Raw genomic sequence first — 26,568 nt, 5'->3', positions numbered from 1 at the left:
TGAGCCTGGCACATGAGGAGGAGGAATTAACCCTAGCCAGGGCGTCAGCCCACAAACCTTCCTCGATCTCCTCCCCCAGCTCCTCCTCCCATTTACCCTTCAACTCTTCTGCTAGCGCTTCCCCCTCTTCTTTCATCTCTTGGTGTATTGCCGAAACCTTGCCCTCCCCGACCCATACACCCAAGATCACACTGTCTTGAATTTCCTGTGTCGGGAGCAGCGGGAATTCCCTGACCTGTCGCCTCACAAAAGCCCTCACCTGCATATATCTGAATGCATTTCCCGGGGGTAGCTCAAACTTCTCCTCCAGTGCCCCATGGCTCACAAATGTCCCGTCGATGAACAGGTCCCCCATTCTTCTAATCCCCGCCCGGTGCCAGCCCTGGAACCCCCCCGTCCATCTTCCCCGGGACAAACCGGTGGTTACCCCTGATCGGGGACCACACCGATGCTCCCATTGCACCCCGGTGCCGTCTCCACTGGCCCCAGATCCTTAACTTTGCCGCCGCCACTACAGGGCTTGTGGTGTACTTTGATGGCGAGAGCGGCAGCGGTGCCGTCACCAGCGCCCCCAAGCTCGTTCTTTTGCAGGACGCCATCTCCATCCTCTTCCATGCCGCCCTCTCTCCCTCCATAACCCACTTACGGATCATCGCCACGTTTGCTGCCCAGTAGTAGCTCCCTAGGTTTGGCAGCGCCAGCCCTCCTCGGTCCCTTCTGCGTTCCAGGAACCCTCTCCTTACCCTCGGGGTTTTGTTCGCCCACACAAACCCCATAATACTCCTACCTACTCTCTTGAAAAAGCCCTTGGTGATCACGATGGGGAGGCACTGGAACACAAACAAAAACCTCGGAAGGACCACCATTTTTACCGACTGCACTCTACCCGCCAACGAGAGCGACAACATGTCCCATCTTTTGAAGTCCTCCTCCATTTGGTCCACCAACCTCGTCAGATTCAGTTTGTGTAGGGCCCCCCAGCTCCTGGCTATCTGGATCCCTAGATACCGAAAACTCCCCTCCGCCCTCCTCAGCGGTAGGTCCCCTATCCCTCTTTCTTGGTCCCCTGCCTGTAGTACAAAAAGCTTGCTCTTCCCTACATTGAGCTTATAGCCCGAGAACTCCCCAAACTCCCTCAAAGTCTGCATGACCTCCACCATCCCCTCCATTGGGTCCACCATGTACAGCAGCAGGTCGTCTGCGTATAGCGACACCCGATGCTCTTCTCCCCCGCGGACCACCCCCCTCCATTTATTAGACTCCCTCAGTGATATGGCCAAGGGTTCGATCGCCAATGCAAACAACAGGGGGGACAGAGGGCACCCCTGCCTCGTTCCTCGGTACAGCCGAAAGTACTCCGACCTCCACCGGTTCGTCACCACACTTGCCACCGGGGCGCTGTAAAGGAGCTTAACCCAGCTAATAAGTCTGGTCCATACAGGTTAGTGGGGGACCTCTCTCCTCTTTTCCCCACGGGTTGGCTGTGTGAAAAGTTCCGTTGGGGCTCTTCTATCGAGCCCGAAAGTCCGTCTTCGCGGGAGCTGCCGATTCGTGCGGCTTAGCTCCGCATAGCCGCAACCGGAAGTCGTCTGTGGAATTCAATGCCACGGAAGGCGGTGGAGGCCCGGACGTTGAGTGTCTTTAAGACAGAAGTTGATAAATTCTTGATTTCTCGAGGAATTAAGGGCTATGGAGAGAGAGCGGGTAAATGGAGTTGAAATCAGCCATGATTGAATGGTGGAGTGGACTCGATGGGCTGAATGGCCTTACTTCCGCTCCTATGTCTTATGGTCTTACTGATCATACCCCCTACATTTCTGTCTGGATCATTAATGTACATTCAAACAGCAAGGGACCCAGAACCGATTCCTGCAATACACAGGCATCTCGTCACAAAAGCAACTTTCGACCATCATCCTCTACCTCCTGCCAGTAAGCCAATTTTGGATCCAATTTGCAATATCGTTATGGATCCCATGGGCTCGTACCTTCTTGATCAGTATCCCATACGGGGCCTTGTCAAAAGCCTTACTAAATGTAGACTTCATCAATTCCACTGCCCTTATCTACACACCTAGTCACCTCCTCTCCAAATTCAATCAAATTTGTTGGACATGATCTCCACTTGGCAAAGCCATGCCGCCTATCCTTCATTAACCCTTGCCTTTCCAAGTGGAGATGAATTCTGTCCCTCAAAACTCTTTCCAATAATTTCCCTACCATTGATGTTAAACTCACTGGCCTGTAATTATATGTTTTTTTTTACCCTACTTCCCTTCATGAATAATGGTACCATGTTAGCAGTCCTCTGGCCAGAGAGGATTTAAAATGTTGTGTCAGAGCCCCTGCAATCTTCTCCCTTGCCTCCCACAGCAGCTTAGGATACATCTCACCTGGGCCTGGGGGTTTATCCACTTGTAAGCCCACTAAAGGGGGCAGCACGGTAGCACAAGTGGATAGCACTGTGGCTTCACAGCGCCAGGGTCCCAGGTTCGATTCCCCGCTGGGTCACTGGCTGTGCGGAGTCTGCACGTTCTCCCTGTGTCTGCGTGGGTTTCCTCTGGCTGCTCCGGTTTCCTCCCACAGTCCAAAGACGTGCAGGTTAGGCGGATTGGCCATGATAAATTGCCCTTCGTGTCCAAAAAGGTTAGGAGGCGTTATTGGGTTATAGGGTTAGGGTGGAAGTGAGGGCTTAAGTGGGTCGGTGCAGACTTGATAGGCCGAATGGCCTCCTTCTGCACTGTATGTTCTATGTTCTTAAAACCCCTAACATCTCCTCCCTCTCAATGCTAATCTGTTTAATTATATCATAGTCCCCCTCCCTGCTTTCATTACTGACATCATCCTTCTCCATCGTGAACCCAAGTCCAAAATATTCATTTAATAATTCACCATCATGGCTGCATTGCCTGAAAAAGAGTTATCCAGTCTAATCTCACAAAGGAGGGAAGAGTTATCTGGGGTGGAGGCAGGAAAATAGATTTAAGGCCACAATCCGATCAGCTAGGATCTTATTGGGTGATGGTGCAGACCCAATGGGCCAAATATCCTACTCCTGCTCTTATTCTTTGGATTATAGCACTTCATGCACCTTTCCATATACGTTTTTTTCAAAATGTTTGGTTTCTGCTTCGACCCCCCATTGAGACGGCGGTGTCAAGATCTCATCATCTTCAGGATGATAACACTTCAACACCCACTAATCCTTCTGCCAATTAAAATTTATGCTTCCTCGTTACTGATCTCTCTTTGCTCAGGGAAATAGGTCCTTTCTAGCCACTCTAACTAGGCCCCTCAACATTTTATGCACTTCAATTAAATCCCCCCTCAGAGTCTTTTGTGCTAAAGGAGACAACCCCAGCTTGTCTAATCTTTCCTTGTTGCTAAAATTATCTATCAAACTGGCAATGTCTCTTCAAATCTCCTCCCTGGTGCAATCACTTCCTTTTTGTATTTTGTTTTCATTTTTAATTACATTTAATTGAAAGGTTATCATATTGCATTAAAAAAACTAACTGCAGGTCACCACCTAATACCAAAATCAATATTTATTATTTTAAAAGAGACGTTAGAAATATTAGATGATGGTTTTAATTTATAAAGTTCTCCTTGGTACCCAGATAAAGTGATTGCGTACATCATTTAGGTTTAATATTAGCTTTCAGAAAATGTTATATGCATGCAAAAATCAAGATATCAACAAGGTAAATCAGTGAGATGCAATTAAGGATGTTAACCTGCCAGGAATCAAATTGCACGGGATTCTCAGTCATGAATTTCAAGTTAATTAAAAATATTTTTAGAGAGATTGAGAGATCAGACTCAAATCCAGAGAGAATGATGCCCCATGCATGATAGCAAAACGAAACAATAAAGAAAAGTGAAAAGAAAATCACATTTCTAGAGAGCGATAGAGTAGCATTTGTGGTATGTGTCAAAGAATATTCAGTGTGCCCGAAGGGAGACAAAATGTCCTTCACAGTGCAGGTGAGAAGGGTGCATCCAAACGCACAAGAAGCCGACATATTTGGAAGCTGTAAAGCGAGAAAGATTCTAGAATTGACAGCTTGCATGAGAGATAAGGGGCGGGATTCTCCACTCCCGCGCCGAAGTGGCCGCGCCGTTGTGAACGCCGCCGAGGTTCACGACGGCGCGGAACGGCCCCGGTCCCGACCAATTCAGGCCCTGACAATGGGCCAGGATCGGGGCCCCGTCATCTACACGGGCCAGGCCTTGTCGCCCGCGTAAAAGCGGCTCCGCATCGGTGACGCAGCCGGCGCCGCATAACGGACGTCATCCGCGCATGCGCGGGTTGGCCGGCGCCAATCCGCGCATGCGTGGTTGCCGTCCTCTCTAAATCCGCCCCGCAAGAAGATGGGGGACGGATCTTGTAGGGCCGCGGAAGGAAGGACGTCCTCTTTCAGAGAGGACGGCCCGACAATCGGTGGGCACCGATCGCGGGCCACCCCAAATTCCAGGTGAAGCCCGGTGCAGGATCCCCCCTCGCACCCCCCCAGCGTTCACGCACCACCCACGACTGCAGCGACCAGGTGTGGACGGCGCCGGGGGGAACCCGTCGTTTTGGCCTGGCCGCTCGGCCCATCCGGGCCTCAGAAAAGCGGGGATGCCGGAGAATCGCCATTTTGTGTGTCTCCGGCGATTCTCCGGCCTGCGGCCCGCGAAACTCAACCGGGCCATTCCCGCCGCTTGGGAGAATCGCGGGAGGGCGTGGGACCGGCGTCCCCGGAAATTTTGGCGGCCCAGGCGATTCTCCCAACCGGCATGGGAGTGGAGAATCGCGCCCAAGGTTTTCAGTATTGCTCAGTTGACTTTGGTAGAATATTGGCTGCAGCCTTTCTTTTAATGACATACTTCAAAGAAGCTCTTGGTAATGATGTAAAAGTGCAGCAATTACAGACTGTAACTTGATAGGATGTCAGCAGATCATATGGAGCTTCCTGCCTGCTAAATGGAGTAGGGAGGCAGGCACCATGAACCTAATCCTAAGTCTGCGTAAGCAAATGTGTTTTTAATTAGTTAAATTCTAGGCCCAGAGTTCCACAACAAGTGGAGCAAAATATTTCTGTTTTTTCTGATGTTTACATGAGAAATATTCAGAACGACCTGTTGAAAAATAAAAATAAATGAGGTTCAGTTGTGCACTCACCACGAGGGAGATGGAAACCAGGGGTTCAGACGTTGGGAGAAGTGGTGGCGTTGTGTTGTCACTGGATGAGTAATCCAGAAACCCAGGCTGACAGTGAAATTTGAATTTAATTTAAAAAAAAAAAAATTAGGAAGTCTATAGATGACAATGAAACCATTGTCAATTGTCATATAAACCCATCTGGTCCACTATGCCCTGCCCTTTAGGGAAGGAGATCTGTCGTCCTTACCTGACATGTGACTCCAGATTCACAGCAATGTGCATGACTCTTAAATGTCCTCTGGAATGGCCACCGAGTTCAAGGGCAATAAATGTTGGTACAGCCAGTGACGTCCACAGCCCATCATTGAATTTTAATATTTTTTTAAGCGAATTTAACAGGAATGCTCTGGTGCACCATTGCAGTTCAGCATCTTTTAAAATGGAACAGTCCAGAAGAGCACGCAGGCACCAGAGAAAACTGGGAAGAGGGGTGCAGAAATAAGTTAAATTGGATGGAGAGGAATCACCAGTTTTGCGCATTTAGGTGCATGGGATGCGGTGGTGTAATGGGATTGTCACTGGACTAGTAAACCAGAGGCCCAGAGTAACGCTCTGGTGACCTGGGTTTGAATCCTGCCACTGCAGATGGTGAAATTTGAATTCAAAAGAAATGTGGAATTAAAAGTCCAATTATGACCATGAAACCATTGTCGATTGTCGTTAAAACCCATCTGGTTCAGTAATGTCCTTTAGGGAAGGAAGTCTGCCGTCCTTACCTGGTCTGGCTTACATGTGACTCCAGACCCACAGCAATGTGGTTGACTCTTAATTAGGAATGGGCAATAAATGCTGGCACAGCCTGCAATGCCCATGTCCTATGAACGAATAAAAAAAAAAGATTTATGCACGGTAACAGCTAGGTCCCTCTGCCCCAGGGTGACCAACCTTCGCAGGTGAAATAAAGGGGCAACCTTTGCCATGGGGTTCCGTACAAATGGGGGTGGGGGTCAGTACATGCTGCCGGATCTGTGAGAATGGGGAGGGTGGGGGATTTTCCAGGGTTGTTGGAACACGCAAACAGGAGAGTGGGTATTGCGCATGCGTGGTATTGGAAGCTCCTAATTATTGGACATAGGGTAGCATGGTGGCGCAGTGGATAGCACTGCTGCCTCACGGCGCCGAGGTCCCAGGTTCGATCCCGGCTCTGGGTCACTGTCCATGTGAAGTTTGCACATTCTCCCCGTGTTTGCGTGGGTTTCGCCCCCACAACCCAAAGATGTGCAGGGTAGGTGGATTGGTAATGTTAAATTGCCCCTTAATGGGGAAAAAAAATGAATTGGGTACTCTAAATTTAAAAAAAAATTATTGGACAAACATCATCCCGGCACCACGCAGCCTGAAACACAAGGAAATGGCACAAAAATGGGACAATCCTGTAAAATAAGGCAAGGTTGCCCATCCTGCTCTGCTCCTGCAGCTCCTTTAGAATTGCACCTTTCACTTTAATTGTCTCTCTGCGTTCCTCCCACCAAAATGTATCACTTCACACCCCTCTGCATTACATTTCGTAAGAGTTTTGCAGCTCAAAGAGGCCCTCTGGCTCACCGTGTCTGCACTAGCCTTCAAGCACCTATTTCACCTGCCACCTGTCCCCCCAGTCCTGCATATGTCCTTCTTAAGTTCCATACTATCCTCTTCATGATTCACAATGCTTCCAAATTCTGTATCATCCACAAATTTTGCAATTGTACCCTCTACACCAAGGCTGCCATTCGTTTTTTAACAGCCAATGTTTTGGGGCACCCTTTCAATATGGCGGCCCGTCTCTGAATTCAGTTTCCCAGTGATGAAGTGTGGGCTAAACCGGTGAGAAGCTGCCCAGGATCCAGAAAAGTGTTGTTAGATAGTGGTGGGGAAACTTGCCAGCAGAGCCAGCGGGAAACCTCCAGCAAAATCCACCACCGATGACACTTCGAAATGTTTCCGTTAGATCGCACCCAATGTTTCTGGTCGATGACTTTCAGTACAGAATGCAATCTGATCCCACTTTCTGCCCAAACCATCCCCCCCCCCCAGACTTATTGATTTTGGAGTGGTTAGCACTGCTGCCTCACAGCACAAGGGACTCGGAATCAATTCCCACCTTGGGGGACTGTCTGTGTGGAGTTTGCACGTTCTCCCCCTCTGCGTGTTTTTTCGGAGGGTCGGCGCACTCGATGGGCTGAATTGCCTACTTCTGCACTGTGAGGATTCTATGCATTTGATATAAAGGTGATACTTCTGATTTGGGGGGGGGGGTGGGATTAAGTTGTGTGAGAATGCAGACATATCCCTCAGTGATTGGGGGAACAGCCATTTTAAGTTGCGCATATTCAGTAAGTGATGTTAGGGAACTTGACTGGGACGAGAAAGGGGAAAACGAATCAAAATAAAACTCTGCTGAAAGTAAAATGAGGCAGAATAGTGTTGCTCTTTCCGACGCAGGCGCAGAGCACTTCCTTGTTTTGCCACGTGACCGGCATCTGAGGCGCGCGCGAGGGGCGAGGCGTGGCGTCGTGGGTTTGGGGCGGGGCGAGAGTCAGGAGTCGGGGCGGCAGGGTGGAGGGGGAGAGCGCGTGGGGTGGGCGGGGCAGGGGCGGGGAGAGGGCGCGCAGGGTGGGTGGGGCGAGGGAGGGCGCGCGGGTACGGTGGGCGGGGCGAGAGGGCTCGGAGTGTGGGCGGGGCGAGAGGGCTCGGAGTGTGGGCGGGGCGAGAGGGCGCGTATGCGGCCAACCGCCAGCTTGCGCGAGACGCCAGACAAAAACCGACTGCCGAGCGCGAGCCGGAGACGCAGGACGCGCGTGCGCAGGATGAACCCGGCTGCTGCCGTCGCCGCTTCGGAGCGTCCGTGCGAGCGCCACTGATTAATCTGCTCTTGTATTGTTTCTCTCCCCTCACCCTCCTTTCTTCATTTCAAACACACTCCGTCCGTCCATCAATCAATCAACAACATCACCGCCGCCTGGCTGGACCACCTCCGTGAAGGATGCCCGATCAAATCTCGGTGTCGGAGTTTATTGCCGAGACGACGGAAGATTACAACTCGCCGACCACGTCCAGCTTCACTACCAAACTGCTCAACTGCAGGAACACGGCGACTCTGCTGGAGGAGGTGAGGAGGGCAAACAATAAAAACACCCGGGACAGGAAGGAAAGGGGGGGAGAGAAGGGCAGCCATCTATCTGTGTCTCTGTCACACACCGCCCGGCGCAGCCTCCTCTCCCCTCGCCCGCAACGCGCGGCTCACAATAATATTCTCTTGTGTATAAATCTGCGTATTTTCCTGTTGCATAATTCAAGAGTGGAGTGGCGGAGCGAGTTCTGCCAGGAGATGCTGGCAGGCCAGCCGCTGGATGGGGTAGTTGTTGCATCCCTTCCTGGCAAAGCTGCTGAGCGAATCACCCCCTCCCCCTGCAAGCCAGCCTCTGTCAGACTGAGGCAACTACCATCCCTCCCGATCTCCCTCCGACCCCCCCCCCCCTCCCTCCCTCAAGATACCCCTCCGACCCTCCCGATCCCCCTCCCTCCTTCCTGATCGCTCTCCCTCCGACCCCCCCCATCCCCCTCCGACCCTCCCGATTCCCCTCCCTCCCGATCCTCCGATCTCCCTCCGAACGCCCCCCCCCCCACCGAACCCCCCCATCCCCCAGAACCCCCCTCCCCATCCCCCTCCGACCTTCTGAACCCCCCCGACCCCCTCCGAACCCCCCCATCCCCCTCCGACTTTCCGGTCCCCCTCCGACCCCCCCCCCCGATTCCCCTCCGACCCCCCCCCCCCGATTCCCCTCCGACCCCCCCCCCCGATTCCCCTCCGACCCCCCCCCCCCGATTCCCCTCCGACCCCCCCCCCCGATTCCCCTCCGACCCCCCCCCGATTCCCCTCCGACCCCCCCCCCGATTCCCCTCCGACCCCCCCCCCCGATTCCCCTCCGACCCCCCCCCCGATTCCCCTCCGACCACCCCCCCCCGATTCCCCTCCGACCACCCCCCCCCGATTCCCCTCCGACCCCCCCCCCCGATTCCCCTCCGACCCCCCCCCCCGATTCCCCTCCGACCCCCCCCCCCGATTCCCCTCCGACCCCCCCCCGATTCCCCTCCGACCCCCCACCCGATCCCCCTCCGACCCCCCACCCGATCCCCCTCCGCCCCCCCCCACCCGATCCCCCTCCGCCACCCCCACCCGATCCCCCTCCGCCCCCCCCACCCGATCCCCCTCCGCCCCCCCCACCCGATCCCCCTCCGCCCCCCCACCCGATCCCCCTCCGCCCCCCCACCCGATCCCCCTCCGCCCCCCCACCCGATCCCCCTCCGCCCCCCCACCCGATCCCCCTCCGCCCCCCCACCCGATCCCCCTCCGCCCCCCCACCCGATCCCCCTCCGCCCCCCCACCCGATCCCCCTCCGCCCCCCCACCCGATCCCCCTCCGCCCCCCCACCCGATCCCCCTCCGCCCCCCCACCCGATCCCCCTCCGCCCCCCCACCCGATCCCCCTCCGCCCCCCCACCCGATCCCCCTCCGCCCCCCCACCCGATCCCCCTCCGCCCCCCCACCCGATCCCCCTCCGCCCCCCCACCCGATCCCCCTCCGCCCCCCCACCCGATCCCCCTCCGCCCCCCCACCCGATCCCCCTCCGACCCCCCACCCGATCCCCCTCCGCCCCCCCCCCGATCCCTCTCCGCCCCCCCATCCCCCTGCGCCCCCCCATCCCCCTCCGCCCCCCCCCCGATCCCCCTCCGCCCCCCCCCGATCCCCCTCCGCCCCCCCCCCGATCCCCCTCCGCCCCCCCCCGATCCCCCTCCGCCCCCCCCCCCCCCGATCCCCCTCCGCCCCCCCCCCCGATCCCCCTCCGCCCCCCCCGATCCCCCTCCGCCCCCCCCCCCCCGATCCCCCTCCGGCCCCCCCGATCCCCCTCCGACCCTCCCGATCCCCCTCCGACCCTCCCGATCCCCCTCCGACCCTCCCGATCCCCCTCCGACCCTCCCGATCCCCCTCCGACCCTCCCGATCCGCCTCCGACCCTCCCGATCCGCCTCCGACCCTCCCGATCCCCCTCCGACCCTCCCGATCCGCCTCCGACCCTCCCGATCCGCCTCCGACCCTCCCGATCCGCCTCCGACCCTCCCGATCCGCCTCCGACCCTCCCGATCCGCCTCCGACCCTCCCGATCCGCCTCCGACCCTCCCGATCCGCCTCCGACCCTCCCGATCCGCCTCCGACCCTCCCGATCCGCCTCCGACCCTCCCGATCCGCCTCCGACCCTCCCGATCCGCCTCCGACCCTCCCGATCCGCCTCCGACCCTCCCGATCCGCCTCCGACCCTCCCGATCCGCCTCCGACCCTCCCGATCCGCCTCCGACCCTCCCGATCCGCCTCCGACCCTCCCGATCCGCCTCCGACCCTCCCGATCCGCCTCCGACCCTCCCGATCCGCCTCCGACCCTCCCGATCCGCCTCCGACCCTCCCGATCCGCCTCCGACCCTCCCGATCCGCCTCCGACCCTCCCGATCCGCCTCCGACCCTCCCGATCCGCCTCCGACCCTCCCGATCCGCCTCCGACCCTCCCGATCCGCCTCCGACCCTCCCGATCCGCCTCCGACCCTCCCGATCCGCCTCCGACCCTCCCGATCCGCCTCCGACCCTCCCGATCCGCCTCCGACCCTCCCGATCCGCCTCCGACCCTCCCGATCCGCCTCCGACCCTCCCGATCCGCCTCCGACCCTCCCGATCCGCCTCCGACCCTCCCGATCCGCCTCCGACCCTCCCGATCCGCCTCCGACCCTCCCGATCCGCCTCCGACCCTCCCGATCCGCCTCCGACCCTCCCGATCCGCCTCCGACCCTCCCGATCCGCCTCCGACCCTCCCGATCCGCCTCCGACCCTCCCGATCCGCCTCCGACCCTCCCGATCCGCCTCCGACCCTCCCGATCCGCCTCCGACCCTCCCGATCCGCCTCCGACCCTCCCGATCCGCCTCCGACCCTCCCGATCCGCCTCCGACCCTCCCGATCCGCCTCCGACCCTCCCGATCCGCCTCCGACCCTCCCGATCCGCCTCCGACCCTCCCGATCCGCCTCCGACCCTCCCGATCCGCCTCCGACCCTCCCGATCTCCCCCTTGTGCCCATCTGACCTTGTTCGCGCCCCGACCTCTCGTCCCCCCCTCCCTCCCCGACCTCTCGTCCCCCCCCTCCCCGACCTCTCGTCCCTCTCTCTCCCTCACCCTCTTCTCCCCCCGATCTGATTTTTAAAACTTCAATGCGTTGTGGTATATTACATGACTTGGTCCTGTTCAGAGTAGAGCATGCAATGAATTTTCTGTGTGTGTGTGTGTGTGTGTGTGTGTGTGTGTGAATGTGTCAGCAAAAGGCTTGTAATTTATTTTTCATCCTGTGTTTTTTTAGCTTCACTTTGGAAGACAGATTTATTCATATACCATGGGGCGTTCATGTTGCTGTGATGTCTTGGCTAGTGTGTTTTATCATTTTCATATTTTGTGGTTGTGTCAGTATTTCCACACACCGCTTCTTGTTAATTAACCTTGTAGTTGTATTTTCTGCCACCAATAGATATGTCATACTGTGCAATTATTTAAAAATTAATTCTTATCATGGTTTGTTTACTCCTGGTTTACTTTGGTTTGAGTTTTAATGCTGTTCATATTGCTTTAATGTTGTAGATTTTCGAATTGATTTTTATGTCGCCCATGATGAAGATGGTAAAATTTTTAACAGTTGAGTTTTCCTGCATCTCTGACGGCCTTTTGAGAGTAGTTGTTGGTGTTGAACTGATGTGGCAGAAAGGCCTTTCGGCCATACTTTTGATCAAGCTGTTGGATTTCCAGGTTTCTGTAGGAAAATTTGGAAGCTTTTTTTAAACAACAAATTGATCCTGCATACCTTTCTATGCCATACATCACTTCATTTGAGGAGGATGGCAGCTAGCCTGTCAGCTGTTTAGATAGTTATGTTTTTGAACTGGACGTTGAGTGCGTGACATAGGATGGGCATGTTTCTCTATTAATTTTCCCTTTGGGAGAAAGCATCTTGTCTCTATTTGTTGATTAACTGAGATGAGGACTGCCAGTGGGGAAGAATAACTGGATTCCTCCATTTCACAAGATATCATGTCATCACAATCACTGGCGGCCTCATTTTACTTGTGTTGTGGTGGCAACAGGACTTGGGGACTTCAGTACAGCACAGTTTTATTCAAGTGTACACAGGAGAGTATATTTGTTAGCTGTTGTTCTGACAATGTGTTGAAGTAAATACATCAAATTTTATGTAATGTTATATTTCACTTTGGAGATGGTGCCATAATGCTGATGTCATTGCACTAGTAATCCAGAGGCCCAACCAGACAGATGCTGTTGCGCCATTGATTCAGATTCCACCATGGCAGCTGGTGGAATTCAAATTCAATTAATTAATAAACCTGTAATTAACTAGTTCCAATGATGGTGACCATGAAATCATCGTTGATTGTTGTAACAACCCATCTGACTCATTAATGTTTTGTAGGGAAGGAAATCTGTTGTGCTTACCTGGTCTGGCCTACACGTAATTCCAGGTCCACAGCAATGTGGTTGACTTTTAACTGTCTTCTGAAATGGCCTAGCAAGGCCACTCAATTGTACCAAATCCCACAAAGTCAAAAAAGGTATGAAACAATTCAGACTACCTGCCCTTGTCCTGGGCACCAGAAATGGCAACAGCAAACCCAGTCTTGTCGACCCTGCAAAGTCCTCCTTCCTAACATACGGCTGGTAACAAAATTGGGAGAGCCACATCCTCAATCAGTAACCCTCCACATTGAACACCATTTGGAAGAAGCACTGAGGATGGGGAATTTAATCATCCATCAACAGGAGTGCCTTGGTAGCCCCACTATTGTCTGAACTGGCTGAGTCTCGAAGGGCATAGCTGTTAGACTGGGCCTGTGATAGATGGTAGGGAACCAACAGGAGTGGAAAAATCTACTACTAGAACTTGTCTTCCATAATCTACCAGTCGCTGATGCATCTGGCCATGACAGTATTGGAAGGAGTGGTGGCCTGTGGAGATGAAATTCGATCTTCACATTGAAGATCCATTATGTGTGGCACTGCCATTGTGCTAAATGGGACAGATTTCAAGCAATGGCAACTCAAAACTGGGCATCGATGAGGCCCTGTGCACCTTCAGCAGCAGAATTATATTTAACCATAACGTGCAACCCCCTGACCTGCTATATATTCCTCATTGTACCATTACAATCAAGCTGAGATCAACCCTGGTTCAATGAAGAGTGCAGGAGAGCATGCCAGGAGCAGCAGGTATACTTTTTTAAAAAAAAAAGAAAAAAGCAGCGAGCGACCGAGCTAAGGGATCTTTTAACCAATAGATCAGATAAAAGCACTACAATTCTGTCACATCTAGTCATGAATGGTGGCAAACAATTGAACAACTAACCAGAGGAGGAGGAGGAATCTCCACAAATATTCCCATCCTCAATTATAGGCGATCCTGGCATATCTGTGCAAAAGATCAGGCTGAAGCATTTGCAACCAACTTTATTCAGAAGTACCAAGTGGGTGATCCATCTTGGCCTCCTGAGGATCCTGACATCACAGATGACGGTCTTCAGTCAGTTCAATTCATTGCATGTGATATGGGCGGCACGGTAGCACAGTGGTTAGCACTGATTCTGTGCAGTGCCAGGGACCCAGAGTCGATTCCCGGCTTGGGCCACTGTCTGTGCAGAGTCTGCATGTTCTCCCCGTGTCTGCGTGAGTTTCCTCCGGGTGCTCCGGCTTCCACCCATAAGCCCCGAATGACGTGCTTGTTAGTTGAATTGGACATTCTGAATTCTCCCTCCGTGTACCCGAACAGATGCTAGAATGTGGCAACTAGGGAATTTTCACAGTAACGGCATTGCAGTATTAATGTAAACCTACTTGTTACACTAATAAAGCTTATTATTATCAAGAAATTGATACTGCGAAGACTAACAATATTCCTGCAGTAGCACTGAAAACTTGTGCTCCAGAACTAGCTGCAACTATAGCCAAGCTGTGCCAGTACAGCTACGGCACTGGCATGTACTTAACAATGTCCAAAATTGCTCAAGTATACCCTGCCGACAAAATGCAGGGAAAATCAAACTCGACCACCGCTACATCGGTCTACTCTCGATCATCATCAAAGTGCTGGAAGGTGTAATTGACAGTGCCTATTACTAAGTCATGACTTGCTCAGTTTGAGTTCTGGCAGGGTCACTCAGCTCCTTTTCTCAGTACAGCCTTGGTCCAAATGTGGGAGGTGAGTGTGACTGCCCCTGGTATCACAAGGCAGCATTTGACCAAGTGGCGTTGAAGATCCCTAAGAAAACTGCATTCAATAGGAATTGGGAAATTTCACTGGTTGGAATTTTACCTAGCGCAAGGAAGATGCAAATACATTACAAGCAGTTGAGAAAAGGTTTACCAGACTGACACCAGGAATGGGCGGGTTGTCATCTGAAGAAAGGTTGGGGGCGGGAGGGGGAGGTTAGGTTTGTATCCACTAGAGTTTAGAAGAGTAAGAAGCAACTTGATTGAAATCTTTTAAGATCCTGAAGGATATTGACAGGGGGTAAGCGGAGAGATGTTTCCTCTTGTTGGAGAATCCGGAACTAGGAGTCACTTTTTAAAAATAAAGGACCACTCATTTAAAAAAGAGATGGGAATTTTTTTTCTGAGGGTCCTGAGTTTCAGAACTCTCATCCTGAAAAGGCAGTGAAAGCAGATTCTTTGAATATTTTTAAGGCAGAGCGAGATAGATTCTTGGTTACCAAGGGGGTGAATTCGGGGTAAGCAGAACATAGAACGATACAGCGCAGTACAGGCCCTTTGGCCCTCGATGTTGCACCGAAACAAAAGCCATCTAACCTACACTATGTCATTATCATCCATATGCTTATCCAATAAACTTTTAAATGCCCTCAATGTTGGCAAGTTCACTACTGTTGCAGGTAGGGCATTCCACGGCCTCACCACTCTTTGCGTAAAGAACCTACCTCTGACCTCTATCTATTACCCCTCAGTTTAAGGCTATGTCCCCTCGTGCTAGCCATTTCCATCCGCGGGAGAAGGCTCTCACTGTCCACCCTATCTAACCCCCTGATCATTTTGTATGCCTCTATTAAGTCTCCTCTTCTCTCCAACGAAAACAACCTCAAGTCCATCAGCCTTTCCTCATAAGATTTTCCCTCCATACCAGGCAACATCCTGGTAAATCTCCTCTGCACCCGCTCCAAAGCCTCCACGTCCTTCCTATAATGTGGTGACCAGAACTGTACGCAATACTCCAAATGTGGGTAAAGTTAGAATCAGTTATCCATGATCTTATTGAATGGTGGAGCAGGCTCGAGGGGCCTCTCCTGCTCCTAATTCGTATGTTCGTATGGTTGTGGTAGTTGCTGATCATTTCAGTGTAAGGATGCTGCTGCAGGAGTTCCTCAGGGTAACGTCCTAGGCAAGCCACGTTCAGCTGCTCCATCAATGACCATCGTAATTCAAAGGTGTGGAAGTTTGCTGCAATGTGCATTACCATTTGCGACTTCTGAGACATTTGAAGCAGCCCGTGACTATATGTGCCAAGATATGTTTGCCCCACACAAACGGCAGGCAGTGACCATCTCCAGCAACAGCTAAGCCAATCAGCTCCCCCATGACATTCAATGGCATTATCATTGCTGAATCACCCACTATCCCCCCCGCCACGCGATACACTGCAGCAATTCAGCAAGGCTCTCACAACGTCACCTTAGACGAGCAAGGGCAGCAGATGCATGGAAACCCAACCCCTGCAAGTTCCTCTCCGAGCCACACACTGACCCTGACTTGGGCCTACATTGCCATTACTTCATTGTAGCTGGGTCACACCAGCTGGAACCCCCTGTCATGGGAGAACTGGTTGGCTTTGCGACAAGACCATATGATCACGCTCCTAGTCTTTGAATGTAAAGAATGTTTTATTTTGCATTTTGAAATTATTCACAATTCTTGTGCTCTCATGCAATTTTCATCTTTTGTGCACATGCAAAGGCGTTCTGTGACTTCCTTTAGACATGTAAGATTTAGACATGTAAATTTAAGAGGTGAGAATCAACCATGGCTTTTTTTCCTCTATCATCAAAATGTAACTTTTGTGAACACTGGGATAAGGCTGGCTGCCTACTGGCTCACCAGCTGAGGAAGAAAGCAGCCACGAGGGAAATAGTGCAGGTAAACAACAACAGAGGCAGACTGGTAGCAGAGCCAAAAGAGGTCAATCAGGCATTCGAGACCTTCTACCGAGGACTGTACACCTCCGAGCCCCCTACGAGGACCAAACAGTTCCTCGATGGACTGGAACTACATGTTGTGGGGGATGACAGACGGGGCGGGGGGGTGGTGCTGCTGGAAGCACCAGTAGATCAACTCCATGCAGGCGACAAAGGCATCAGGACCCGACGGGTTCCCGGCGGACTTACATAAAAAATTCGCACCAGCCCTGGCCCCACACCAAAGGGACACGTTCACAGACTCACTGGCAAGGGGCATCTTGCCTCCCACGTTAGCGCCGGCCACAATCTCACTGATACCCAAAAAGGATAAAGACCTGACGGAATGCGGATCGTATAGACCCATTTCTCTGCTGAAATGCAAAAATACTCGCAAAGGTCTTGGCCAAAAGGCTGGAATGCTGCGTACCCGAGGTGGTTGCAGAGGAGCAAACGGGCTTTGTCAAGGGTAGGCAACTCACTGAGAACATCAGGCGGCTGCTGAATGTAACAATGGACGCACACACCCCACTCCCCCAGGAGAGAACACCAGAGGTGATCGTCTCCCTGGATGCAGAAAAGGCCTTTGACATAGTCGAATGGAAGTACCTCCTCGAGGTACTGGAACGGTTTGGGTTAGGAGCGGGATTCACCGCCTGGGTGAGACTCCTGTACAACGCTCCCAAGGTGATCATTCAAACCAACACCACCAGCTCTGAATACTTCCAGCTACAAAGAGGCACAAGGCAAGGATGCCCAATGTCCCCGCTTTTGTTCGCGCGAGCAATTGAACCCCTGGCAGACAGCTCTGCGGTACGCGAAAAGCTGGAAGGGCATCCAGAGAGGAGACAGAGCAGATGACCTGCTCCTGTATGTCTCGAAGCCGCAGGAAGGACTGAAGACAATCATGCAGATCCTGAAAGAATTTGGAACCTTCTCTGGTTACAAACACAACCTGGGCAAAAATGACAATGTTGTCTACCTCATACACTGCAGGAAAGGATGTCCTGAAGCGTGGTACATTGGCGAGACCATGCAGACGCTGCGACAACGGGTGAACGGACATCGCGCAACAATCGCCAGGCAGGAATGTTCCCTTCCAGTCGAGAAACACTTTGGCAGTCAAGGGCATTCAGCCTCTGATCTTCGGCTAAGCGTTCTCCAAGGTGGCCTTCAGGACGTGCGACAACGCAGAATCGCTGAGCAGAAACTTACAGCCAAGTTCCGCACACATGAGTACGGCCTCAACCGGGACCTTGGATTCATGTCGCATTACATTCATCCCCCACCATCTGGCGTGGGCTTGCAAAATCCTACCAACTGTCCTGGCTTGAGACAATTCGCACCTCTTTAACCTGTGATTATCCCTCTCTCCAGTTGCTCTGTTTGGACCTGTAAAGACTTAATTATCCGCAAAGACTCTCATTCAAAGCATCATATTGCATCTTTGACCTTTTTCATTTTTGTATTTCTGGAACCTACCTCTTCATTCACCTGAGGAAGGAGCAGTGCTCCGAAAGCTAGTGATTCAAAACAAACCTGTTGGACTTTAACCTGGTGTTTTAAGACTTCTTGCTGTGCTCACCCCAGTCCAACACCAGCATCTCCGCATCATGGGCAAAAGTGAGGCATTCCCAATGAACCCAAACGGGGAGGGGCAGAGCTGGAGGAGCAACCCAGAACAAATTCCGATATATGGAGATCCAAATAGCCAGAGACTGGACACAGATCCACAAGTGGAAATTGACCAGCCTGGCGGAGGAAGTTTAAAAAGGACCTTCAGAGGTGAGGAGCACTCCCACTCTCCCTGGCAGGGAGAGTGCAGACGATCAAGATGAATGTGCTGCCGAGGTTCCTCTTCCTTTTTAGATCCATACCGATCTTCATCCCCAAGGTCTTTTTCCAAAATGTAGACCGCTTAATCATGGCATTTGTGTGTGGGGGGGGGTAAGAACCCGAGAGCTCCCAAACTGACACTGCAAAGGAGGAAAATCAAGGTGGCTTGGCATGACCAAATCTGCAGAACTACCACTGGGCAGCAACGGCGGAAAGAGTGAAGGGTTGGGTTCACATATTGGGTGTGGATGGAGGAGGCCTCCTGCAAGGGTACGACCCTCCAGGCCTTGGCTACAGTAGCACTGCCATCTCCCTCGGCAATATACACATCAAGCCCAGTGGAAAAAGTGGGCCCAATTAAGGCAGCACTTCGGGCTGACGAGGATATCCCCCATGGCTCTCATCTGCGGCAATCTCGAATTTCCCCAGCCATGCCAGACACCACCTTCAGGAAATGGAGACAGGACGGAGCACACTGACAGTTGGGGACTTTTACGTCAGGCACAGAGTAGCGACACTGGGCGAACTGACGGAGAAGTGGGAACTGTCAACAGGACAGGAAATGAGACACCTGCAAATAAAGCACTTCCTCCCCAAAGAGCCAGTAGGGTACCCTGGGGCCCCAGAGACCACTCTACTAGAGGACCTGATAAATACAGAGAGTAAAGGCTGTGGGAAAATGTATGGACAGCTACTGGACAGAGCCCGAACACCACGGGACGAGATCAGACTGAAGTGGGAGGTCGAACTGGGGGCACTGAGCAGGGCTAGCTCCACCTCCTCCTGTGCAAGGCTCAGCCTCGTGCAGTTCAAAGTGGTGCACAGAGCACACATGAGCAGGTTCTTCCCGGAGGTGGAGGAGAAATGTGAAAGGGCCCGGCCAACCACACCCACATGTTCTGGCTTGTCCCAAACTTGCTGGGTTTGAACAGAATGTAAATAGGGGAAATTAAGGGAAGGAAAAAGCAAACCTTTCTATATTGTACAGTGAATAAACACGGCCAACAATGTACATAACTGTTTATAAATTTGAACATCCCTATAAAAAGATTGCAAAAGAAATGTGACTTTTGGTCTGAGTTGGGGGTAGTGTGTATTGCAGGCTGTGCCTCAGCTCCTATGAATATTTGAATGTGTTGATACAGTGCAAACGAAGGTAACTCTGTCATTGTGATACTGTAATGAACTCTATAAGCTAGCCCATTGTGCTTCATGATCCTGTGGCAGGTTTACATCACAATTAATGGGTGAACTCATTCGAACATTTCACAGCAAGCATGCCGGTAACTTGCAGTGCAACCAATTAATATCCCTGCAGCAATGGGAAAGGGCAACGGCACAACTATTTTCTTCTGAAACAAACAGTTCACCTCAAATGACGTGTAACAGTTGGACAATCAACTTTGAATTTAATAAAAATTTACAACAATTGTACATTATTTAATTGTTTAATCAATAAATACATGTCTCTGCTGCTTCGTTCAGAACAAGAGAAATATAGCAATACAAATTAATGCAATTGACAAGTGGAAACATAGAAAATAGGAGCAGGAGGAGGCCATTTGGCCCTTCGAGTCTGCTCCGCCATTCATTATGATCCTGGCTGATCAGCCAACTTAATAGCCGAGGTGGAGATGTTAGGAGTTTCAAATTCCTAGGGGTGCACATCTCCAAAAATCTGTCCTGGTCCACCCACGTTGACGTTACCACCAAGAAAGCACAACAGCACCTGTACTTCCTCAGGAAAGTCCAACTTTTACAGATGCACCATTGAAAGCATCTTATCTGGCTGCATCACAGCCTGGTATGGCAACAGCTCGGCCCAGGACCGCAAGAAACTTCAGAGTCGTGAACACCGCCCAGTCCATCACACAAACCTGCCTCCCATCCATTGACTCCATCTACACCTCCCGCTGCCTGGGGAAAGTAGGCAGCATAATCAAAGACCCCCTCCCACCCAACTTACTCACTCTTCCAACTTCTTCCATAGGCAGGAGATATAGAAGTCTGAGAACACGCACAAACAGACTCAAAAACAACTCCTTCCCCGCTGTTACCAGGCTCCTAAACGACCCTCTTATGGACTGACCTCATTAACACTACACCCCTGTATGCTTCATCCAATGTCGGTGCTTATGTAGTTATATTGTGTACCTTCTGTTGCCCTATTATGTATTTTCTTCTATTTCCTTTTCATTTCATGTACTTAATGATCTGTTGAGCTGCTCGCAGAAAATTACTTTTCATTGTACCTCTGTACACGTGACGATAAACAAATCCAATTCAATCCCAAGTGCTATATCTAACTGCTTCTTGAAAGCATATAGGCCTGTATTCTCTGCTGGCAGGATTCTCCGTTGTGGCGGCAGTGTATCCATGCCCAGGGATTTCCCGATGGTGTGGGGCTGCCCACAATGGGAAACCCCATTGGCTGGCTGGTGGGACGGAGAATCCCGCTGCCGGCGGGGGCATGCCACACCAGAAAACTGGTGCGGTGGGGTGGAGAATCCTGCCCATAATGTTTTGGCCTCAACTACTTTCAGTGGTAACAAATTCCACAGGTTCACCACTCTCTGGGTGAAGAAACGTCTCATCTCTGTCCTAAATGGTCTATCCCGTATCCTCAAACTATGACCCCTGGTTTGGGACATCCCCACCATCTGGAGCATCCTTCTTGCATCTATCCTATATAGTCCGGTTAGTATTTTATAGGTTTCTATGAGATCCCCCCCCCCCTCATTCTTCTAAACTCCAGTGAATAACTGACTCAATCTCTCCTCATTCATCCGTCCTGCCATCCCAGGAATTGTCTGGGAAACCTTCGCTGCTTTCCCTTAATAGCAACAACATCCGGGGTGGCACAGTGGTTCACACTGCTGCCTCACAATGCCAGGGAATCTGGATCAGCACCGTCTCATTTTTGCTTCCAAAGTGGGTAACCTCACATTTATTCAAATTATACTGCATCTGCTATTCATTTGCCCACTCACTCAACTTGTCCAAATCAGGCTGAAGGATCTCGGCATCCTCCACACAGTTCACCCGCCCACCCAATTTTGTGTCATGTGTCAGCAGACTAACTCGTGCAGTCCTGGGAAAAATACGCATGTGCACAAAATTGACGGCAATTGTTTGTTATGTCCATTTAAAGTGCTGTATGGGTGAGTTTGTAATTGAACTGTGTTGATCAGTGATAGAAACTGAATGGAACTGAGCTACTGCAACTGGATAAGGAAAAGCACAGATTCTCTTCTCTGTCATTAATTTTAAATCTGACTGACCTCACCAGCCACTTCCTTACCATGAATAGATTTCTGTAGTGGAAAGTGTTAAGTATAATATATATGTAAAAATATAGGTCGTGGTGTAAATAAAATGCAACACAATGAAATGCTTATGAATTTAAAAACAAAGCGTGAGCACGCATCTAATTACTATTCAAAGCCTGGTAGTGATGTTAACCATACCCTTGATCCCTTTAGAAATAAAAATCCCCAATGAGCTGTTTCCATCAAGTGATATTCAAGAGTGATACCAAATATACTGAGTCTAGCAGCATGTTACTCTTAACAATCCTTTTTTCTATTCTTTCATGGGATATGTGTCACTGGCAAGGCCAGGATTTATTGCCCAATCCTATTTGCCCTAGAGCTGAGTGACTTCCTAGGCAGTTTCAGAAGGTGGTTAAGAGTCAACCACATTGCATCAATTCTGGGATCACATGTAAGCCAGACCAGGTAAGGATGGCAGATTTTCTTTCCGAAAGGACATTAGCGAACCAGATGAGTTTTAATGACATTTGATGATAGCTTCATGGCCACCATGACTGAGGCTAGCTTTCAATTCAGATTTATTAATTGAATTTCAATTCCACCAGCTGCTGAGGGTTATTTGAACCCATGTCCCCAGATCATTAGCCTGGGCCTTGAATTAGTCATCCAGTGACATTAATACTGCACCACCATCTTCCCCCACACCCACCTTTGGAGGTAATCAAAGTTGTGGTAATCGAGCAAATTTATAAATGCTATTGATTTTAATAAGGACAGGATTGTTTATAATTTAAAATATTTTGAGGATGATCTCAGCAGAGCAGCACAAAAGGACTAGGAAATGATGGTGTTTGGTCATGGAATTCTCTACAGGCACCATAATGATATTGACATTTTCTGTTACAATATAGATGACAATGGCACAAATCTCTAGGAAATTCTGGATCAATCGGTTGGTGGCCGTTGTTTACGTTAAGTTGTGAAATCACTCACTAAAATGTACTTTAAAAAAAGTTAATTTTCATGTGGTAGAATTGATGTGAAATTTCCTTTTCTCCTGTCTGGCCTCATGTTTGTAACCATCAAACATTTGGTACCTAGCAAATGTTCAGTCATTGCCAATGCAGGCCAGTTCAGCTGGTTTTCACAGACTGCTGAATTGTTGGTTTTTCTTCCCTTTGTTTGGTAACGCCATGGTGTATCTTAATGAAGTGAAGAATGAGAAATGAATTGAGCATTTGTCTGTGTACAAATTTTGAAGATCTGAGTTATGAGGAAGTAGATCTTTAGGTAACACCATGGGACAACTATTTCTTTTGTCAATGTGTTGCATTTGAAATATATTAATATTCTCAAATGCTTGATCTCTGAAAAGCTATTGGACTCAGAATAGGTCTAGTCTACTTCATGAACATAATCCAGCACACTTTGTTCTATTAAGAAAGATCCTGGAATCTGAAACAGGAACAAAGAATGCTGGAAAAACTCAGCAGATCTAGTAGCATCTGTAGGGAGAGATCTCTCCCTGCAGATATTTTGAAATTAACTTTCACCCTGTTTCCTATGATTCCTTCTATGAGTCCTATTTTATTTAAGGCAAAAGCTCTGATGTTTATGAAGTCATCGAGTATGATTCTCTGCTTCACCTGGTGCCAGTATATCTACTTACTACGAGTGATAACTGCTTTGGTACCCGAGCTAAGTTCTTACAGACCTGGAAGAGGTTGGTTTCTATTCAAGGTAGTTCCCAAATTGTTAGGATACCCTAACCCTAGATTTCATAGCTTTAAATAAATTATTTAGGAAGGCAAAAATCACGATGATGACATGACTCTCATTATGGCAGTCCAAGAGACTCGCAGGCTGAGTCAATCTCGAAGATACCTACTTTCACAATATCCCACATATTGTAGGTGCGTTACTCGATGTGACTAGTGCTACCCTTCAGCTTTTTCTGTGTTCAGGCTGTTGATAAAATGCACATCTATTGTGGCATCTCATTTCGGTCTGTCTTCTGGAAATTAATATTTCTGCACGTTTTCCATCATTATCCCCGATCGAGGTTTAGGGAAGAGAGTGAAGGTGCTTCTGGTAATCCCAGGTACAGCACTCCAAACCGAATCTTCCTTCGCTACAACACTGCCTTAGCCCTGTTGAATCTTGCCTCTTCGCCAGCTCCGCACCATATTCCTTGATATATTCGGACACGATTCCCCTCCCATTCACAGTCTCGCTTCTCCATGGCCCATTGTGGAATCTCTTCCTTCTCAACAAATTTGTGCAACCGCACAATCACTGCCCGCGGCGGCTATCCCTCTCTCGGCCTCCGCCTTAACAATAATCTTTATTCGTGTCACAAGTAGGCTTGCATTAACACTGTAATGAAGTTACTGTGAAAATCCCTTAAGTCACCACACTCCGGTGCCTGTTCGGGTACACTGAGAGCGAATTCAGAATGTCCAATTCACCTAACAAGCACGTCTTTCGGGACTTGTGGGAGGAAACCGGAGTACCCGGAGGAAACTCACGCAAACGTGGGGAGAACGCGGAGACTCCACACAGCCAGTGACCCAAGCCGGGAATCAAACCTGGGACCCTGGTGCTGTGAAGCAACAATGTTAACCACTGTGCTTTTGTGCTCTCCGTCATGTTGGTCTCAAAAATAAATTATAACTATGCGTGTATACCATATAGTTTGGGTTGTGTTTTCAGCATTACTTGACCCAAAGCATTCAGACTAGATAAATTCTTCATCATTCATCTGGCCTTTTCTTTTGTAAAGACTTGTGGGCTCTATCCATTTCTGGGGCCTTGTCCAGCACCCCCTCCTTCACCAGCCCAGCCAACATCCTGGAGACATATTTTGTGGCACTCGTTTCTTGCACACCCTCTGGCAGCCCCACAATCCGTAGGTTATGCCGCCTGGACCTATTTTCCTGCTCCTCCACCATCACCCTCAGTAACTTGCAAGGTCCCCCAGGACCCCTACCTCCGACTCCAAGGACATGATCCGATCACTCTGATCGGACCACCGTCTCCATCTCTCGTATCTCAGCCCCATGTGCCTCAAGGCACTTCTGTACACAGTCCATCGATCCTCGCAGAGGCGTTACTGCACCCTCCATGGCATTCGACCAGTTACCGTGCATTGTCTTCCTTTGCTGGCATAATTCATCTTTGATGAAGACCATCAACTGTTTCATCTGGGCCGTTTCCCATTGGGGACAATTCTTCCCCCTCCGGCATTCTTGCAATTGTTGCTGCGCCACAAGTCCCTTCCGATTCATTAGCCGGGGGTTTATTGCCGCCTCTGGTAGCCAATAGACATGCCACTCTTGTGGCGAACCTCTCCCTCTACACCATTTGCACCACTTTTCTGCCAGAGCTACCCCACTAATGGGTACAAAGTGTCCAAACCAACACTTTGAGCGGGAGCTGCCCTGTGAGCGACCACTCACTCCATGGCCACCACCGGAGGTTTTGTGCGTGCTTCTGGTAACCCCCAAAGGCCTTGCAACTATATTGTTCCAGATAATCTTGCTATTGCATGGGAGAGACTTCTCTCACTTGTCATTTCATACCACGCATTTAGGACTAGCTGAATTTCATTTGACAACGTGGCTGTTTAGTGCGAATGATTGCTGGCCAAGGTCAAGTGTTCGAAATATACTATCCTCAAATCAAGCCTCTTGCATCAAATGAAACAAACGTTTTCAGAGGTAGCCCAAAACTATTAGTCGTCTCTTATGGCATGTCTCCCATCCAAGGGAACATATAACACCTTCTCAATTGGTGACGGAAACCCAGTCCAGTCATGTTTATCTTGCTACAGTTTGATTTTCCACAATCTTTTTCATTGGGATTATACCTTTTTCAGTATGTAATTTTATAGAAGCTATCGCAATTCAAATCCTGGCAGTTCACTACTACGTTCGATTTAAATATTTCCTCCTTTTGAGCCTTCTGGGTATATGCGAATGAATACCTGGTGTAAATGATTGGCAGATTTTCAGCTCTGAATCAGTGGCTACACTCTTGGCTCTGGGTCAAAAGGTTATGGCTTCAAGCCCCTCTGTCAAAATTGAGGACACACCTAGGCTGATAATTCAGTGTGCTGCTGACTAAGTGCTGCACTGTTGGAAATGCAGTTTTTCGGATGAGACCTGAAACGGAGAATCTTTTATATCCACCTAACAGGGTCTATTACATCTTTGTAGAAGAGTAATTAAGCTCACTTGCTGTCCCAGTTGCCTCCCCTCCTTCATTTGTCTTGGTACACATAGTCATTAAGATCTAAACATTTGTTATTGGTCTACCTTTTGCAGACTCAGCTGTTCTTACAGCAGGTCTCTGTTTCCTGGCAGAGATAGTTTAATGTTTCTGTTTAGGCAAAGAAACTCTAATGCTGCATTGTATCCCTCACTGCAGATAAGAACTAGAACTGCATCCAGGGTACGGCTGTATTTTGGGTACTGGCCATTTATACTGATTATACCAATTCTCTTTTGGCAGATATGAAACTTTCCATTATGAATATCTAGCCCGGGGTCTTCCATTTGTCATGACAGTTTTGCAGCTGACTTTTTTATGGATTATTCCCTCATCCCCCACTTCGGTGACCTTTGGTGGAACTCTTGTTCCAACCCTGGTTATTGCCCAGAAATGGCATCTCCATCTTCACTCAAATCCAAAGGGTGCATATTTAAGTGTGTCTGGAGCACAATTGGCATTGGGTTGAAAGGGTGTTTGGATTGTGAGGAGTACAATTAGAGAGTCAAAATAAAGAGAATGAGAATAGTCGGGCCACAGGTAACTGTGAATATGGACAGGAGAGGTTCAGGAAAGACAAGGTCATGAATTCAATTGAGAAGACACGAGGAGCTGAGCTGGAAATTGAAATGACCATGGATGAGGAGATGCACTGGATCACTCTCGTTCATATTGGACCATGTTACGGTTAGCCTTTCTAGTACGCCTAGATATCATGATTGC

The 26,568-nt window shown here is 50.4% G+C and overlaps 1 protein-coding gene across 3 annotated transcripts in view; it reads left to right on the top strand.

The window, feature by feature from the left end:
- Positions 1 to 26,568, top strand: part of LOC140385184 (arf-GAP with SH3 domain, ANK repeat and PH domain-containing protein 1-like) — a 414,311-nt gene that overhangs the window by 27,718 nt on the left and 360,025 nt on the right. For all 3 annotated transcript variants that reach the window (XM_072467067.1, XM_072467065.1, XM_072467066.1), the window contains exon 3: positions 8,174 to 8,300. In XM_072467067.1, coding sequence (XP_072323168.1) covers positions 8,174 to 8,300 — 127 coding nt within the window. The remainder of the gene's footprint in view (positions 1 to 8,173; positions 8,301 to 26,568) is intronic.

This window comes from Scyliorhinus torazame, chromosome 11, assembly GCF_047496885.1.
Source record: "Scyliorhinus torazame isolate Kashiwa2021f chromosome 11, sScyTor2.1, whole genome shotgun sequence".
In the NCBI taxonomy this organism is placed as follows: Eukaryota; Metazoa; Chordata; class Chondrichthyes; order Carcharhiniformes; family Scyliorhinidae; genus Scyliorhinus; species Scyliorhinus torazame.
This window is presented reverse-complemented; position numbering and strand designations above follow the sequence as displayed.